The following is an 18,151-nucleotide window of genomic DNA, read 5'->3' on the forward strand; positions in this document are numbered from 1 at the left end:
CAAATTCACGTGCCCGAGCAGCCCCCTCGCCTCCGCCTCCCGTGTCCTCACCTACTACTTTCACACAGGAAGAGCACTCCAGGTTGTTGGCATTTTCCACGGTTACTGTGTACGTTCCGGCATCAGTGTCATCTGCGTCGTTGATGGTCAGGGCCCGCATCAAGCCGATGACGCCCGGCACAATCCTGCCGGGTTTCTCCACCACGATCTTACCGTCCTTCCTCCAGACCACATCACGCTCTTTGTTCAGCTCACAGCTCAAGTACAATGGCTGCCCCTTGACCACCGTGACTTCCTCCTCCAGTGTTTTCACAAACCGCACAGGAAGTTCTGTGGAGAGATTTGGATCAGATGTAAGGTTTCCGACAAAGCAAAACTCGTAGAGGGTTTGTCTGAAACTACAATGAGTGCTGCTGCTGAGGTCTCTTTGGTAAGGCTTCGTTTAGACCGTGAGCGGAGCTGAGCATTACCTTCTACGATGAGCTTAGCGGTGGAGGTCTTCTCCTTGTTGCCCAAACGTAGCACACAGGTGTATTCCCCAGCATCGGACAGCTGAACGTCGATGATATGCAGCTTTCTGTCTTTACCGTCTGCGATGAACCTGTGCTTTGGGCTCTCACGGATGTTGCTACCGTCCTTCATCCAGGTTGTAATGGCAGTGGATGGGGAGACCAAACACTCAAAGATGGCAGAAGAGCCCACAGACTCTGCCTCTGTCAAGACGATGTCTTTGATTTCTTTGACGAATTTCAGGGGCACGGCCTTCAGTTGGTAGGTGAATGGGGCTTCATCGGGAGGTTTCTCCCCGCCGCTTCCTGGTCTGAGCTTTTTTCTTTCGGCTTCTATTGGTGAAGGAGTCTTTTTGGCTACACCTAATTCAAAGTAAAGTGGAAAGTTAATTGGGCATCTCCATGTGCATCACAAAGTGTATGTAAAGTGATGAGGATACAGAAATAAAGATGCGACAATTGGAAAGTCAGACATGAAGATAAAAAAGCCCAAGAAATAATAGGCACACTGTATTTTCTCAAGTTTAAGTCTTGTGTGTAAAATATCCACATTAATGTACAATTTTAAAAAAAGATTTATTATGTATACAACATTCTGCCTGCATGTATACCTGCCTACCAGAAGAGGGCACTAGATTTCACTAAAGATGGTTGTGAGCCATCATGTGGTTGCTGGGAATTGAACTCAAGACATCTAGAAGAGCTGACAGTGCTCTTAATTTCTGAGCCATCTCTCCAGCCCCAATTATTTTACTTGTTATGAATATATATACATGGATGAAAACTCAAGATACAAATTCATCATGGTAAAGTTTGTTTTTATACCTACTTGAATAATACTAGCAGCAATATCAGAAATAAAGATTATTATAAAAGTTGAAAACTTTTCTCCTTGAGTAGAAAGTCCTGGAATTCACAAGGCAAGATGTTACCACAGGTCTGAGAGATGTGAAACTCACCTTTGATGGGACCTTTTGGCTTGGCTGCTTCATCTTTAGGTTTGGCTTCTGAAATTAAAAAGATTAGCATTTGTGCAATTTAAATTCTTATCAGTAAACCATCTTGGATGAGTCATGTTCTTTGTTATAAATACTAATATATAAAGCAAAACAGCTCCATTTATGTAGCTTCTATGGAGAACATGTTGGCATTTCCAAGAAGGTATATTATGAAATCAATGTGACCAGGCTAAATTGCCAACAAAATTAGGATTAAAAAATTCTTTTAGAGTCTAAGGAAAAGATAATTGGTCAAGGATCTGCTAGCATGTGCAATGCCTTGAGCCCAATTATTAAAATTAATTAATAAAAATAAAACTTTTGATAAGTGTCATTATTCTCTTTCTATATCTGGAAGGCTCACTGCTTATCTGTGAGAAAGGTTTTTGCTCTTGCTTATTATGGAAGAGGTTTTTACATGATATTTTATATGTTAATTATATGAACCAAAGAAATTGAAATTACCAAAAGCTTCTTTCAGTTTTTTTAGTCTAGAAATTGAGTAGATTAATAAATCCAGAGAACACTAAGCGAATTAGCCCATGGAAAGTCATTACCTTTTTCTGAATAATGATTAAATCATAGATACTAGTGATTAAATATAGCATAAATATGAGTAATTAAAGTATATTTTTAAAATATTGTATATTTATTTCCAATCACTAAATGGAGTCAAAGTCCAAATAATTGTGGGTAATTTAAAATAAAAATTTAAATTACTTAAACAAAAAAATCAATTAAAAATTTTTAAATGACTTAGCAACTTGTCAGAGGCCATTTTGGATGTAACCACACATCCAGTTAGTTTTGGTTTTAAATGATCACTTGAATGGCAACCTACTAAGGAGTTCAAATATCAGTAGTAAGTATCTTGTTTAAACTTAAGTATCATTAAATATATTCACAAAACCATCAGTATTTGTTAAACTTGCATCATATATATGTGAACTTGCATCAAATATATATATATATATATATATATATATATATATATTTTTTTTTTTTTTTTTTTTTTTTTTTAAGATGAGAAATGTTGCTATAGGGCACAAGGGTATAATTTGTTCCATGAGATTCCTGTTCATGTTCCGTGGGAGAGTTTGTCTCCTAAAGCCAATCACCACCAAACATCCATTCATTAATCTCAAAACAATATGAAAGAATGCCTTGCCGGGCTTCACCACACAAACACAACGTGTGTGGACTGTATCAGGTGAGGAAAATGCAAGACTTTGCCATACACCCTGGGACTTGACGGGTTGCCCCAAACTTTAATGCAGTGTGAGGCCAGCACACAAGTTAGCAGAAAGGGAGCCAAGGACCCTACCTGCTTTCTTCCCAACCACAGGCGCCGTCACTGGGGCAGCAATGGGAGTGGGGGCCGGCTCGATGGGTGGCGCCTTCATGGTTTTCACCTCTGTGGAGAGAAGACGCCCGCTGTGTGAGCCTCCTGCAGCAGCGACGTTTGCTGGTCTGTTTGCCTTTCATGATGTAATGTCAACATCTTCAAATAGCTAGTTTTTTTTCTGAGAGCACTATTTAAGTATACTGAGATATCAGAAATCATTGAAGAACAATGATTTCATGTTTTATTTAATGTACGTCACTTTTAAACGTAAAAAATTTAATTTTTTTTTCATTTGCTACCTTGCTACCTGTGGTTTGTGTGGTGCTTGAAGAGAAAAGTTCACCTTGAGGGTGAGCCTGCTTACCTGGCTCAGGCTTTGGCTTTGGTTCGGGTCCAGGGAGTGGTATTGCTGGCTTGATTTCAGGAACTGAAATAATTCACAGGAACAATCAGGTTATCACAATGCTTTGTAGTATTTTTCACAGAGGCAAAACTACAGCTAAGCAAATCTAATATACATGGGGATATTAGGATTTATACATATATAGTTAGCAAATCAAGTATTTGATGTAAAACTTTTTTCATGTTCAACTTAAAAAAAAGTGGTAAGAATCTGATTGGATGTGAAGTTAATCAGCTCGTTATTCATCCCTAGTAACTTACTAAACAAGCTGGTGACTTCTAGCAAGTTGACGGGGGTGGGCAAGAGAACAGGATGCGTGTGGTGACTGCTCACCATGTCAGACAAGGACACTGTGATGCTGTGCGGATGCATTCTTAGAGACAACGGGGAATGTGTCGGGAGAATCCTACCTTTGCTTGGTTCTGGAACTTTCCTTTCCTTTGGTGTAGGCTCTGGAGGAGCTTCAACTTCAACAGGTTTTGGAGGTGGTTGTGGTTCTTTAAGGAAAGAAGGTCATTGTCGAGTGTTAATTCAGAAAGCAGGTTACCTGAAAACTCAGACTGAAAAATTACTTCCCCTCAAATTCTAGTGATGGCTTTCATACAAATCCTACTTTATAGAGTGGTTCTAGTCTCTTCGGGTGACCACGCTCGTTTTTGTTTTTTTTTCATTCTTTCATTCCATCTACTTGGTTCCAATTTCTGATATCTCCTCCCTTCTAAAACAGCTCTCCCCATGTAATCACTCCCTTTGACAAATGGTAGCCATCAATCCACTGAGGGGTCCCCAGATTTAGGAAGCTTTGCTAACACTCTCCGTGGATTTATTCCATAGCCAACAAGATGATTCCAGTCATTGTTGTGGACAGAGCTTACAGGCAAAGTAATGGACCTGGAAATTATTAATACTGATAAGAACAAATGCTATTCTTATTCCTAGCCAAAACACCAAGAAGTGTTTCTATTTGGGAATTACTGAAAAATATTAAAACAGAAAGCAGACAATGGAACATATACATTACAGACAGATGAAATACGAAGCAATGTTTATGTTGAACTTCATTTACATTTACAAAATAAACCTTTTGTTAAATGTCCACCTTTGTTGAAAGAGGGTGTCATAAGTTGCCATTTACGAAAATGAATCCTACCTTCTGGCTTTTTAACTTTTTCTACTTTTTTAGGTTCTACTTTAGGTTCTTCTTCTTCAGGTTTCTTTCTTAGAACTTAAAAGACAAAAAGGTTTATATGTAAACGGAGATGAGCTAATGAGGATGTTGAATAAGCTTGATGAACACAGATAATGTAGAAAGCAAGGACAGTGAGAGGCATGCAAGCAAGCACAGTGGGAGATTAGCATTTACGTGGGAAATGCTTTTATTTCCCATAATCCCCCAAACGAAATTTACATTAATTCATATCTGACTTATAAACACTTCATATCTCTCTAGATACTATGCCCAGAGCTATGGGCCAAAAAATGGCTCAAATAAAAAAATAAAATAAAAACTTGAATAGCAACAAATTCTAATAATTAAACAGTTTATTGACAACTACGTAAATAAAAATGTTTAAGTGCAGAAATCTAGAGTAATGTAGCTTAGAAATCAATAACTTAGAATTTTATTTTTCATGAGTACCTTGCATCTATTTTTTCACATTTTAGTAGGAAAGATATGTTTAGTTTTATAAAAAGTGTTATTGGCTATAGTGACCTTGTGTCATACTGAAACTTAATACCTTTAGGTTTAAGTAGTTGTGTGAACACTATTTTAAAAGCTGAGTATATTTTATTTCACAATTTGGTTATGAAAAATGACCCCGATGGTCACTATTATTAGAACAGCATCAGTTTAGTTGTATCTGTTAATCAATTTCAAAATACTATGAATGCTCACAAAATCTCCACCATTTCTCTAAGAAGATTCAGCAATGATAACCTTTAATTTTTAATGGAACTATATTCAAATTTTAGTTGGAGAATCTAATTGAAATGAAATCAAGGGGTGGAAGGATTTTGTGAGCTTTCAGGTGAGTCCATTTTTTCACGCTGTTGAAAACTGACATCCGGTAGAGAAGTACTATACCGCTTTTCAGCACGACCTCCTCCTTTGGCTGGGGCTTAGGTTCAGGAAGTAATTTGCGAACTTTCTTTTCAGCTGTAGGCACTTAAAAGGATATGATTTCAAATTTGGTGTGAATTCATATAAAAATGGAATTGCAACAAAAAAAACAACTCTGCCCAAACCAGCTAACTAGAGTGTATCAAGGAACCATTTCTGTTGCACATACATCTACAGACTTTAAAAGCAGACGATAGACTTGAAGTTCTCTATTTATTTCTACAAACATTTATATGATCCTCGGAGAGTTCAGGCACACTGACTACAAATCTGTTTTAGCGAGAACAGAATCCGTTGGTTCATAATGACTTCACAAGTCTTTCACCAGAATGCAAGGATTCTCCACATCATCTTCACTCCACTCTGCAGCTGTTTTATATTTTGGGCTGTGAGCCTTTAACGGCTGAGCCGTTGCTCCAGTCCTCTGTAACTGCTTTAACTGCCCACATTGGTGTTCCCTTGACTGACAGGGACACCGAACAGTGCAGGCAGGGGTTCCTGCCGTTGCCTCAGCTTTCCCATTGATGGAAACAGAAAACTAAAGAACGTGCTATGAACCTTGATAATGAAGAAAGATCATAGTTCACTTTCTGAACAAAAGTAAACTTCTTAAAGATCTCTTTAAAAAAAATTTTTTTTAAACTATAGAATTGTCTGATTTCAAAGCTAGTGTTGGACGCTAACTTGTTCATAAATAAAACAATCTTTTTGAACTTAAATGAGCAAGGGATTGTAAGTGTCTTCTTGTTTCTGCAGTGAACACCAACCATAGGGGTGCTGCCATGTTGGAGCACAAGTTTAAATACAAAGACGATACCAAAACAGAAGTCAGTGACCACTGAGCCACTTGGAAGCTATTCCTTTTGATGCACTGTTTTGTTCAATCACAGTACATTTTTTAGTTTCCCAGATAGTTCTATAAATTTTCCTGTTTGGTGCTTAAGCAGTTCACTGATTTTATTTTAATGTGATAAAGGTCATCTTGCTTGGATTTTACTTCAAAGACAAGCATAAAAGAGTCAAATGTATATTTCATTTAAAATAATCATGCCAAATGTTTGAAGTAAAATTTTCAGCTGAATCTTACAAAATTTTAAGTATGATAAATTATGCTGATCTTTATTACTACTTGTAAATTATCATTATTTTTAATGCAAAACTATTTTTTATTGATTGAACTTTTACAATAATGTGAGTTGAAATGGTAAAAATATACATTTCTTTACTTATACAATGCATATGATGAATTTTTTCCATATTTTTTTTAGTTCATTTTTAAGATTTTGATATTTGAAACTCATACATTATTGAGGCAATTGTTCCTAAGGAAACCACATATTAATACATATTAATTTAATCCTTAATAATTTATAACTTTAATAATCTTATAATTTAATTGACCAAAATTATTTAGAAACTCCATTTTTACAAACCGGGGAAAGTATGTTCACATGGGTAATTATTCTAAAATTCCAGCAAGATCAAGGAGAGATTCAATGTGTTGATTATGCTGACAGGGTTCTGATACTCACTAAACTTATTAAAGACATTGTTTATTTTTAATTGATATTTTCTGGATTTATATGTTCTTGTTTGTCTTTATGGGTTAATTATGTAGGGAAAAAAGACTGTCCACAGGAAAATCACTTCGGAAAATAACCTGCAGTGATGCTGGTATTTCCTTAAAACTCTGTGCACCTGGGAGAATGCCCCAGTTAGTGAGAAGAAAATGGCCGGGGAGTCAGAGGCAACGGAAATCCCTAGGGATTGTCCAGCAGTATGCAAGGAGGATATGATCACAGGATTTGCAGTGCTTTCCACACAGATTAAAATGCTGATATCCAGGGGAAAAAAAACCCAAAAGCTTACTACTGTTCAGCATTTTGACCTAAAATGCCTCCTGATATCAATTTCATCTAACTAGTAAAGTTTGCTATGATTTAGCTTTAAAAATGCAAGTAGACATATGGAAATGGAAGACACAGATCAACAAAATGCATCCATATGATGTATGAAATTGATGGGAGACACAAGAAGCACCCAGCACTCATGAGCTAGGACCACAGAAGCCACAAAAATATAAGAAATGAATGGAACTATTCTACTTCTCTCATCCTTAAGAGAAAGAGAGGGGTTGGAAGAGCACTCCATGGCAACACAAAGAGTAAGATGGAGAGGTGGCCACGCATGCGTCTGGGCCAACCTGTGAGATACCTTTCAGTGGTGGTATAGGCTCCACTTTTTCCACAACCTCAGGTTTTTCAGGGACTTTCTTCTTTGAAACAGCTTTAAAGAATTTTAAAGATTTTTTTTATTTGTCTACTTAATCTGAAGCAAAGGACTATTTTTTTTTTAACCACAAGAATCAAAGCCAAGCTTCTCTTATAATGAGAAAAGTGTTAATAACAGCCAAGAACAGCCACCCAGAGAAACGTTCAGAAGGAAGCCCACACAGCAGGACAACAAAGCACAGCTTTGCCCCATGCTTGGGCTGTTCTCAAGAAGGAAAAGAATTTCTGTTCTTCACAAGTGGCCGTTTTACGCCATGGGAACTGTATTCGAATAGGTGTCCCCACAATACATCAGTTGACAGAGACCCTGGTTCTCTGTCACCTAAAACCCATGATGGTTTGAACAGGGCAAGATTTACCAAAAATAACTCTAGAAGATTCTGGCTCCATGCATGTATAAACATGTGTAAGGATATTCCTCGGGTAAGATTACACCTGACCATTTCAGATTGGGAAACATAGCATTGAAAACAAGATAGCTTAAAAAAAAAAACTGAAGAAAAAAAAACAAGAATAAAACCATTGTATGTATGTTTATCATATAAAACATGATCAGAAGATGTGTTCATGAGATTCAAGATAATACTTCATCAATTCAAAGGGGAAAAAAAAACACAGAATGAAGAAACTTTGATAAAGAGGTGCTAGATACCAAATACATTAAGGACCACACTTCCTAGCTACACCGAGAACCATATATTCTGGGTTTCTATTAGGCTTTTTAAAAAACTGAGAAAGCAGCAGTGACAGGTCGACCATGTGCGTTTTCGTGTTATATGAAAACACATCACCTACTGGACGCCACATCTGTGCTGCTTATATTTAAAAGAGCATGCGGTTATTTAAAAAACAAGGTTTGACTTCTATATAAATTTGAATCACTGCAGTGTTAAAAACATCTTCCAAAGATTCCTTAAGACACTCTACATGCTTAAGACCAAGATACGCATAGCAATCAGGCTTTGAAATATAAAAAGACCTCCTCGCCACTCCACATGGAAAGTTAGTTGGGTACCGCCAGCCTTCAGAGGTCAAGGATGCTGCTTACTGAACTGTCTGACATTCCGGGCAGCAGGCATGGCTCCATAGCATAGCCCAAGACCCCCGGGGCAGTGGCAACATATCTCTATGCAATTCCCGCAGCATGGCCATGTCTGAACATAAGCACTCCCAGCAGCAGTGCATTTCTTGAAAGCGAAGTTTCTAGAAGTTTGAAGCAGGTTAACAAGGCATTGGAAGCGGCAGCATTTTGTACCTTTAAGTTGGAACATTTTCTCCTTCACGTCCTCCTTAGGCGGAGAAGGCGCAGGTGCTGGCGGTCTTGGTTTGAGTTTTGGTTTCTCAATAACCTTCTTTTCAGGCTCGGGTTCTTGAAAGAGTTATCACAGGAGTGTTAGTAGAGGCACGTGTTAATTAGACTGTGTATGTACAGCGTATGTGGTAGAAATTTACATGTGTATGAAGCAAGAGGTGTATTTTGACATAAAACATAAAATGTCAACATCGGACGCACAGGCGGTGTCTTATATAACTAAGGAATTAGCCAAAGAAGCACCCAGATGAGCCACCTTTTCATTACAAAAAGCACAGATACAGGACGACAGAAGAATGGACGCACGCTTAAAGGATGTCTTACGTACAGATGGGAAAGACCCAGGACACACACAGGGTAACACAAACCATACACAGGTCAAGATGAAGACTGTGATGAAGATTTGAGGCCGTCTAACTGTATACCTTGTACTGGAGCTGCTTCTTCTTCTGCCTGTGGCTCAGGTCTGGGTTCATCAGGTTGAACAAACTTTTCAACTTCCCGTTCTTTAAAGAATGTCAACAAAGGATGCAAGATTGTAACACAAAGGTGTTCACACAGACACACGAAACTTAAGACAGATGCAAAGAGTGATAAAAAGAAAAACACACAGCCCATGCAAGGTGGCTTCTGGAAAAAAAGAGAGACTTCCATTTTCTATTTGTGGTGCTGGACATTGAGCCCAGTGTCTGTCTGTCTCCTTTCCCCTTCCCTTCCCTTCTTTTCCCTTCCCTTTCCATTTGTTTGTTTTTGCTTTTGCTTTGTTTTGTGTTTGTTTTGTTTTTAAGAAGAGGTCTTATTATATACCGACCTCAAACTAACAGAGATTCGCCTTGCCTCCACCTTTTTGTAAACTGTGATAAAAGGCCGGCGCCACCACGCCTAGCCAAGCCTAGGGTCTTCCTTGTGATAGGAAATCATTCTTAGCCCCGAGCTACATCCCAGCCTCTAGATGTTAATGAATTTTCTTACATTTGGACTTTCTATTCACGACCAGCCTATTACTGTGTTGATGGAAGATGAGCCGATGTGGGACTCACTACTGGAAGTCACTGGGGGATCCAATGTATTTATTCAAACTCTCCACCTGTAAACTGTACCTTTCAGAATTGCTAATTAGCATCATCGAGACTAAGCAAATGAAAGATTCTAATTCAAAAGAAGCATAATTGTTGGGAAAAAGTAGTCTAACATATTCAGGGATGCTCCTGTGTATAAGTGAAGCAGGAATGCCACCCTACAAGTACTGTTGCCTCGTTAAGAAGTCTCCAGGAGGTGAAAGATAGATGGGATGCATGTGGATACCTTCAGCTGGGGGTGTCTCTTTTCTACCAATGGTAATGGTTGCTTTCTCTTCATAGACTGTCTCCTCAGGAGTCTCTTCAACTTAAAAACAGTACAGTGTGTTAGGCTGTATTCAGAGCAGAACCTGCACCTGCTAAGCTACGCCCTACAACACATTATTCAGCAATCCCAAGACACCGATAGTATCACCACACTCGACAGACAACAGATAACTGTGTAAGATCCACCAAGAACTAAGGCAACACGAAGAAGCTGGTGTCATCTTCCCAAGATGAAAAGAGCAGCGTATACCTGGGGAAGGTGGTGCTTCGGGCTCTTCTTCAGGCTCTTTGGGCACAGGAACAGGCTCTTTCTTTTCTGGGGTAATTTTCTTGGGTGCTTCGGGCACTTTAAAGACATGAATTTTCTTTACCATTAAGAACTTAGAAGAGGAACAAGATTCTTCCAAAGGCTGGCAAGGAACTCTGCAGAGGACCGGGACCTCTTCTGGCTTAGGCGATGTCACATGAGTGTTCTCAGCCTGCCTTGTTTATTTGCATCGTCTCATAATTTTACATTTAGATGTTCCTCACTAGACTGATATTGACACATGAGGAAACAATTGCTTTATCTTGTCTGGGTAAGCAGCCTTGCAAACGCAACTTTTTTTTTTTTTAATGCAAATGACCTCAAGATTGGTGCCTCTAACCTTGACCCAGAGCTCCTAATGCTCCTTCCTAAATTCTATACCTGATAAATGATGGATATGTTCACCATTTCTTTCTAAGAACAGCCTGGAATCCAGTGAATTATCCTCTTGGCCATTTAACCTCAACTCCTACAGTGTTTCTGCTTTCTTAATGTATGGGCAGGTATCTTTCTGTCGTCCAAATGCAATCACTTGTATTCTTCAAAACCTTTGAAGCCACCTGTTGCCGGTGCCTACAGAATGAGACTTATTCCTGTAAAATAGCCCTCTATAACTAGTGCTATCTTTCAAGATGGTCTACAAATCCACACCCAAGTTACACTGTCTGAGAGTCCCTGAACTTTTAGACCCATATGTAAAACAAAACAAAACAAAACAAAACAAAAAACTATTAAAAAAAACCCAAAACTAACCATTTCTTCCTTACACTTTCTATGGTGTCTCTCCCTGAATCTTTGTTAAGTTTGGAATGTTATTCCCTCCTATCTGTAGAGTTGACCAATCTTTCTATTCTCCTACCATATTTAAATTGTTAAAAGATGGGAACATGCTTTACATATTGTAAAACATTATCTTCACTCAAATGTGGTGAATTGGGCAGCTGACTCCTTTTCTAGCCCCCGTAACCGTGGACTGTCTCAACACAAGGGGCAGTTTCTCTGTTGCTTTCTCGTTTTGCAGTCATCATCATTTCCCCCTTTTCTCCACGAAATACATAAGCTCCCTCTTTTTTGCACTAAGAATTATTATCAAGTGTTTAGCGGTGGAGAAGTGTCTTTCTTCCCAGCAGATACCTTTTTCTGGCAGGGCTTCTGGCTTTTTGGTAACAGGCACAGGTTCTTTCTTGACCGGCACCAGTTTCTTCGGCACCTCGGGGACTTTGAAGATATTAGTTTTGTTTTAGAGAGACAAGTTGAGAATATTTTAAGAGTAAAAATATCTGTAATTAATGGAGTAGTGTTAGAATTAATGGAAGCAAAGGAGGACAATTTTGCCCCCGGTTGTTGTAAGTAGGAGGACGCTTATTGGAGTCCACTTTTAGACTAAGCTTTTAAAAATGACATGTCAGGTGACTGTGAATACCTTCAGCTTCTGGTGGTTCTGGCTTCTTAGAGACTGGAACCTTCTTCACTGGCACAACTTTCTTTGGCACCTCAGGTACTTTAAAGATATTAGTAGCATTTAATATAAAAGTATAAGATATTCACATTAACTGTACAAGTCTACAAAACACCGTTACATATAGATGACAGTTAACAGAAGCAGTACAGCATACGCACAACAAAGACACGGACTTTTAGACGGCACAGAAGGAATGCAAACACTTGTTTTAACATAAGTACCTTTAGGAGGTGGAGCTTCTGGTTTTTTGATGACTGGAAATTTCTTCTCTGGGACAACCTTCTTAGGCTCTTCAGGCACTTGAAGAATAGGAATTTCTTTTAGAATCAGGTATTTGCAAGGACAAATCAAGTGATAAACCCACTTATAAAAGACCATGCATTTTGGTATGTACGTAGGTTCTAAATTTTGGTAAGTAGGTAGATTTTAAAATTCTGTAAGTTTTATAAGTGAAAATAATGTGGTCTTTGTTTTTTTGTTTTGCAAGCAGTGGCAAATTTCACACAAGAAGGTAGAAGATGGATATCGCCTTATGGTGTGTAATACACATAGAAACCAAGCGACTGCACATTCCTTTCTATGCCGCAGACCCTGATGGATACCTGGTGCAGGCGGAGGTGGAGCTTCGTATTCTTCCTCTTTGACAACAGGGGCTGGCTCTTCCTCCTCAGCAGCGACTTCTTCAGGTTCTTCATACACTTTAAAGATATTAATCAATTGTATTTCAGTGTATGAGGCACATAACACCCAAACATGTGATCTTGATTCCCCGCCTTGCTTTGATTTTTTTTTTATTAAGATGAAATCTATCCCAGATGTCTGACGTCTGTGTCTACTGATCTGAGTGCTTGGAAAAGCTCTTGCTTTTTAATGTCATCCATGCCCGCTAATGTGCTCATCTCGTTTCTTATGTACATCAGAGAAGAGTTGCTGAATACAGATCACAGTGACCTGTGACCTGTGACCTGTGACCTGGGCAGCCATTACTGACTAGCAATTTGAGATCAGAGCTAATTTAGATGATAAAAAGTAAGAACAGTGAACGGAGAGAGAATGAGAGAGTCAAGAAAAGAAGACAAACAAAGTCTGCATTATAAATAGCCATAAATGGTAACCTTAGCAACGGTCCCATATGTACCTTCTGGGGGAGGAGACTCCACTTTCTCTGGAACAGGAGTGGCTGGCTTCTCTTCGATCACAGGTTTCTTTGGCACCCCTGGCACTTTAAGATAGTAGTTAGTTTCACTTTTGGGTACAAGACACGCATGCCATTTCAAGGGCACATTTTACTCAAATAACCCAGGGACAGATAGATCCAAGAAGAAAATTGGAGAGGTTGGTAGCTGTCCTTGGATCTTCGTCTAAGGTGGAGCAAAATGAATACTCTTACAAAGGGATGATTGTAAAAAGTCATCAGTGTTTGTGAGCAAAGGCATTCATCACTTCTTTTTTGTTTTCTTAAAGTTTTAAAACTATTCTGCTAACTCTAAACTCCCAGGTACACTTCTACATTTACAAATACAAGAAGACTGACAAACACAGAGTTTGACATTGAGTGACAGAGGGGAGGGGACCAAGAGGGGGTGCCTCTCTGAAGAGTCTGATTACTGACAAGTACCTTTGGCTGGTGGGACCTCAGGCTTTTTGGGAACAGCCACTTTCTTTTCTGGGACAACTTCTTTCGGAACCTCTGGCACTTTAAAGATATTAGTATTTTAACATTATGAGCAATCGGCACTGGCTACCCATCCCCCATTCGAACAGCGTGAGACACTGTTTAAGAACTGGAAACCACTCCCGCCTCCGTGTATACCTTTAGCAGGTGGGACTTCTGGCTTTTTGGGAGCCACAGGAGGCATTTTCTTTTCAGGGACAGCTTCCTTGGGCACCTCAGGCGCTTTAAAAGATATTAGCAGGTTTAAACTTGAGGTTTCAGTGATCATTAAGAACAGTATTGGAATAGGACAGTTCAGAGACATCTGTCTGCAGGACGTTAGCAGCAGCTAAAATACCTTTCGCTGGTGGGGGTTCAGGTTTCTTGGCAACAGCAGGGGGTGCTTTTTTCTCTGGCACAAGCTTCTTAGGTGGCACTGTCACTAAAGGCAGGAGAGTTTATGCTTTAGAAGCAGCAAAGACAAGTGGAAGAAAGACACCTCAACCAGCTTCATGCTGTGAGGACCAGAGGGGTCAAGGTGGGTTGGAGACCCTCCAGCAGCCTTGCCAAGTACCTTTTGGAGGTGGAGGTGGAGCTGGCACTGGCTCTTCCTCAGCCTCCTCTGGAGGTTGTTCTGGGGCAATCTCCTCTGCAGGTTCCTCATACACTTTAAAGACAGTAGCCCATTAGTGACAGACGTAACTGACATTTATGACACATTTACCAAAGAAGATTTTCACAACATATAGCCATTTCATTTTTTTAAAGATTACAATGGTTTCATCATTACCTTCGGGGGGAGGACTTTCTGGTTCGGGGGGAAGGGCTTCAGGTATCTTCTTTTGGGGAACAGCTACCTTTGGCACCTCAGGCACTTTAAAGATATTAGTATTTTCATGGTCAGACAGAGTAAACACAGACGGACACTCCCAAGCTCAGTGACATGGGGGTGACTACCTTGAGCAGGTGGTGGGGCCTCAGGCTTTTTAGGAGGTGCTGGTGGTGCTTTCTTCTCAGGGACAACTTCCTTGGGTGCCTCTGGCACTTGAAAGAGAGAGTGGAACTGTCCTCAGGACAAGTGGTGGCCACGAGGACGGAGCTCTCAAGGTAGGAGGACTTGGATGCTATGAGGCCTAAGGTCTAGAGCAAGTACCTTTCACAGGCAGGGCTTCTGGCTTTTTCGGAGGTGCTGCTGGCACTTTCTTCTCAGGGACAACTTCCTTGGGTGCCTCTGGCACTTGAGAGAGATTAGTAGGTACATTTAAGACACATGACAACAGCAGGACAAGACATTTTCTAGAGAAGAAGAGCTTTGTCTTCAGAAGCCTCAGGCCAGTGACAAGTACCTTTGGCAGGTGGGGCTTCTGGCTTTTTCGGAGGCACCTTGGACACTTTCTTCTCAGGAACAGCTTCTTTGGGAGCCTCAGGCACTTCAAAGAGATTAGTGAAAGGCCACTTAAGGCTTAGCCCAGTGGCAGGCCAGAATGTTCGCAAGAGCACAAGAGTTAGGTCTCATGACCCCTAAAGTTTGTGAGAAATACCTTTGGCAGGTGGGGCTTCTGGCTTTTTAGGGGGCACCGGGGGCACTTCCTCTTCAGAGAGGACCTCTTCAGGTGCCTCGGGCGCTTAAAAGAGATTAGTGAAACTACTTTAGGATTTCTGACAAGTAGGATGAAGAAGAACAAGAGTTAGGCACTGGGAAACCTCTGGCTACTGACAAGTAGTACCTGTAACAGGTGGCGGGGCTGCTGGCTTTTTAGGAGGCACCAGGGACGCTTTCTTTTCAGGGATGACCTCTTTGGGCTCCTCAGGCACTTCAAAGAGATCAGTGAGATTATATTTAGCTCGTGTGGTTACCATAGACCATGCTAATTTTCAGGGGCAGCAGAATTCCAGCTTCTGAAGCCTTGGGTCACTACTGACAAGTACCTGTGACGGCTGGGGCTGCTGGCTTCGTAGGTAGTGCCACTGTTTTCTTTTCAGGGACAATTTCTGGCTCTTAAAAGAGATTAGTAGTTTTCTTTTATTTAGGGCAATGAGGTAAATGGACTGAAAATGTTTTTTAAGAACAGAAGGCCTTCATTTTGAAGACTAGGAAGAGGACTTCGAAATATCTGTGATTGGGGGTGAGGCTTCAAATCCTGGGCGTGGGGCTTTAAATCCTGGGGGTGGGGCCATAGGGGCTTTCTTTTCTGGGACAACTGCTTGAGGAACTTCAGGCACTTGAAAGATAGTGGTAGTTATAGATGGAGGTTAGGAACAGGTGATGAACTAAAGCTTTTCAGGAACAAACAAGGTTTTTCTCCTGGAGAAGAAGGTCTGCACACGACAATTACCTGGGGCAGGCGCGGCTTCTGGCTTTTTGGGAGGTGCTGCTGGTCTTGTCTTTTCAGGGACAATTTCTTGGACTTCTGGCACTTAAAAGATATTAGTAGTTTTACACTTAAGTTAATATAGAGCAACAGTCTATATTTCTGTTTTGTTTTGTTTTGTTTTTCTCAAAAGGGAGAAAGATTTCCTCTGAAGTTTCATTTAGCTGACATGTACCTGGGGCAGGTGCAGTTTCTGGCTTTTTACGATGTGCCACTGGTCCTGTCTTTTCGGGGACAATTTCTTGGATTTCAGGCACTTAAAAGATATTAGTAGTTTTACATTTAGTTAATGAATAGCAATGCACACTTTTGCTTTCAAGAACGGGAGTGAGAGCGCTTCTGAAGGGTAGTTCAGCTGACGTGTACCTGGGGCAGGCGCGGCTTCTGGCTTTTTTGGAGGCGCCGCTGGTCTTGTCTTTTCTGGGACAACTTCTTGCACTTCGGGCACTTAAAAGATATTAGTAGTTTATCATTTGGTTAGTGAAGGCAATGGTCTACGTTTGTTTTCAAGCATAGAAAGATTTCTTCTGAAGAAGGTCTGGGTGACATGTACCTGGGGCAGGTGTGGCTTCTGGCTTTTTTGGAGGCGCCGCTGGTCTTGTCTTTTCAGGGACAACTTCTTGGACTTTGGGCACTTAAAAGATATTAGTAGTTTATCACTTGTTAATAAAGAGCAATTGTCTATGTTTGTTTTCAAGAACGGAAGAGAGGTTTCTTCTGAAGTCTCATTAAACTGACATGTACCTGGAGCAGGTGTGGCTTCTGGCTTTTTGGGAGGCGCTGCTGGTCTTGTCTTTTCAGGGACAATTTCTTGCACTTCGGGCACTTAAAAGATATTAGTAGTTTTACACTTAGGTTAGTGAAGGCAATGGTCTACGTTTGTTTTCAAGCAAAAAAAGAGATCTCCTCTAAAGAAGGTCTCAGTGACATGTACCTGGGGCAGGTGTGGCTTCTGGCTTTTTGGGAGGGACTGCTGGTCTTGTCTTTTCAGGGACAATTTCTTGGACTTTGGACACTTAAAAGATATTAGTAGTTTTATATTTAGTTAATGAACAGCAATGCACACTTTTGCTTTCTAGAACGGGAGCGAGAGCTCTTCTGAAGGGTAGTTCAGCTGACGTGTACCTGGGGCAGGCGCGGCTTCTGGCTTTTTTGGAGGCGCCGCTGGTCTTGTCTTTTCAGGGACAACTTCTTGGACTTCGGGCACTTAAAAGATATTAGTAGTTTATCACTTGTTAATAAAGAGCAATTGTCTATGTTTGTTTTCAAGAATGGAAGAGAGGTTTCTTCTGAAGTCTCATTAAGCTGACATGTACCTGGGGCAGGCGCGGCTTCTGGCTTTTTGGGAGGCGCTGCTGGTCTTGTCTTTTCAGGGACAATTTCTTGCACTTCGGGCACTTAAAAGATATTAGTAGTTTATCAATTAGGTTAGTGAAGGCAATGGTCTACGTTTGTTTTTAAGCAAAAAAAAAAAAAAAAAAAAAAAAAAGATCTCTTCTGAAGGTCTCCGTGACATGTACCTGGGACAGGCGTGGCTTCTGGCTTTTTGGGAGGGGCCGCTGGTCTTGTCTTTTCAGGGACAATTTCTTGCACTTCGGGCACTTAAAAGATATTAGTAGTTTATCACTTCAGTTAGTGGACACAGTGGTCCACATTGACTTTCAAAGTAGGAGAAAGAGCTCTCTGAAGGCAAGTTCATCTGACAACTACCTTGGGCACGTGCAGCTTCTGCCTTTTTGGGCAGTGTCTTGGGAATTTTCTCTTCTGGGACAGCCTCTTGGGGGACTTCAGGTACTTGAAAGACATTAGTAGTTTCAGAAATTATGAATTACGAAGGCATATTTTATGAGACTACAAGGGGATTATTATTTTTTTTCCTTTGGGCAGGAGAGGAAAGTAAAATACCTTTAGAAGGAGGGACCTGAGATTTTTTGGGCACAGACACCTTCTTTTCAGGCACCACTTCTTTAGATGCTTTGGGAACTTTGAAGATATTAGTGCCTTTTAGTTAGAACTGTAAAGGACAATCT

General features: G+C 40.4%; 1 protein-coding gene and 1 long non-coding RNA gene across 4 annotated transcripts in view; one reads left to right on the top strand and one right to left on the bottom strand.

Annotated features, from left to right (window-relative positions):
- The window catches only part of TTN (titin), a 271,286-nt gene that overhangs the window by 110,406 nt on the left and 142,729 nt on the right, over nucleotides 1–18,151 (bottom strand). For both annotated transcript variants that reach the window (XM_084799170.1, XM_084799169.1), the window contains 38 exons: nucleotides 17,832–17,915; nucleotides 17,642–17,722; nucleotides 17,438–17,518; nucleotides 17,247–17,327; nucleotides 17,056–17,136; nucleotides 16,866–16,946; nucleotides 16,675–16,755; nucleotides 16,297–16,377; nucleotides 16,086–16,166; nucleotides 15,679–15,747; nucleotides 15,477–15,563; nucleotides 15,291–15,374; nucleotides 15,096–15,179; nucleotides 14,903–14,986; nucleotides 14,707–14,793; nucleotides 14,540–14,623; nucleotides 14,324–14,416; nucleotides 14,108–14,191; nucleotides 13,909–13,992; nucleotides 13,714–13,791; nucleotides 13,234–13,317; nucleotides 12,698–12,793; nucleotides 12,317–12,394; nucleotides 12,057–12,134; nucleotides 11,768–11,851; nucleotides 10,577–10,672; nucleotides 10,286–10,366; nucleotides 9,406–9,486; nucleotides 8,924–9,037; nucleotides 7,592–7,663; nucleotides 5,342–5,422; nucleotides 4,406–4,480; nucleotides 3,666–3,752; nucleotides 3,217–3,279; nucleotides 2,832–2,921; nucleotides 1,469–1,516; nucleotides 471–872; nucleotides 52–330 (listed from right to left, as the gene is read on the bottom strand). In XM_084799170.1, coding sequence (XP_084655296.1) covers nucleotides 52–330; nucleotides 471–872; nucleotides 1,469–1,516; nucleotides 2,832–2,921; nucleotides 3,217–3,279; nucleotides 3,666–3,752; nucleotides 4,406–4,480; nucleotides 5,342–5,422; nucleotides 7,592–7,663; nucleotides 8,924–9,037; nucleotides 9,406–9,486; nucleotides 10,286–10,366; nucleotides 10,577–10,672; nucleotides 11,768–11,851; nucleotides 12,057–12,134; nucleotides 12,317–12,394; nucleotides 12,698–12,793; nucleotides 13,234–13,317; nucleotides 13,714–13,791; nucleotides 13,909–13,992; nucleotides 14,108–14,191; nucleotides 14,324–14,416; nucleotides 14,540–14,623; nucleotides 14,707–14,793; nucleotides 14,903–14,986; nucleotides 15,096–15,179; nucleotides 15,291–15,374; nucleotides 15,477–15,563; nucleotides 15,679–15,747; nucleotides 16,086–16,166; nucleotides 16,297–16,377; nucleotides 16,675–16,755; nucleotides 16,866–16,946; nucleotides 17,056–17,136; nucleotides 17,247–17,327; nucleotides 17,438–17,518; nucleotides 17,642–17,722; nucleotides 17,832–17,915 — 3,639 coding nt within the window. The remainder of the gene's footprint in view (nucleotides 1–51; nucleotides 331–470; nucleotides 873–1,468; nucleotides 1,517–2,831; nucleotides 2,922–3,216; nucleotides 3,280–3,665; nucleotides 3,753–4,405; nucleotides 4,481–5,341; nucleotides 5,423–7,591; nucleotides 7,664–8,923; nucleotides 9,038–9,405; nucleotides 9,487–10,285; nucleotides 10,367–10,576; nucleotides 10,673–11,767; nucleotides 11,852–12,056; nucleotides 12,135–12,316; nucleotides 12,395–12,697; nucleotides 12,794–13,233; nucleotides 13,318–13,713; nucleotides 13,792–13,908; nucleotides 13,993–14,107; nucleotides 14,192–14,323; nucleotides 14,417–14,539; nucleotides 14,624–14,706; nucleotides 14,794–14,902; nucleotides 14,987–15,095; nucleotides 15,180–15,290; nucleotides 15,375–15,476; nucleotides 15,564–15,678; nucleotides 15,748–16,085; nucleotides 16,167–16,296; nucleotides 16,378–16,674; nucleotides 16,756–16,865; nucleotides 16,947–17,055; nucleotides 17,137–17,246; nucleotides 17,328–17,437; nucleotides 17,519–17,641; nucleotides 17,723–17,831; nucleotides 17,916–18,151) is intronic.
- The window catches only part of LOC311607465, a 42,297-nt gene that overhangs the window by 21,991 nt on the left and 2,155 nt on the right, over nucleotides 1–18,151 (top strand). For both annotated transcript variants that reach the window (XR_014782600.1, XR_014782601.1), the window contains one exon: nucleotides 12,583–12,781. This is a non-coding gene — a long non-coding RNA (uncharacterized lncRNA). The remainder of the gene's footprint in view (nucleotides 1–12,582; nucleotides 12,782–18,151) is intronic.

Source organism: Acomys minous (assembly GCF_964271855.1).
Source record: "Acomys minous genome assembly, chromosome: 10".
Classification (NCBI taxonomy): Eukaryota; Metazoa; Chordata; class Mammalia; order Rodentia; family Muridae; genus Acomys; species Acomys minous.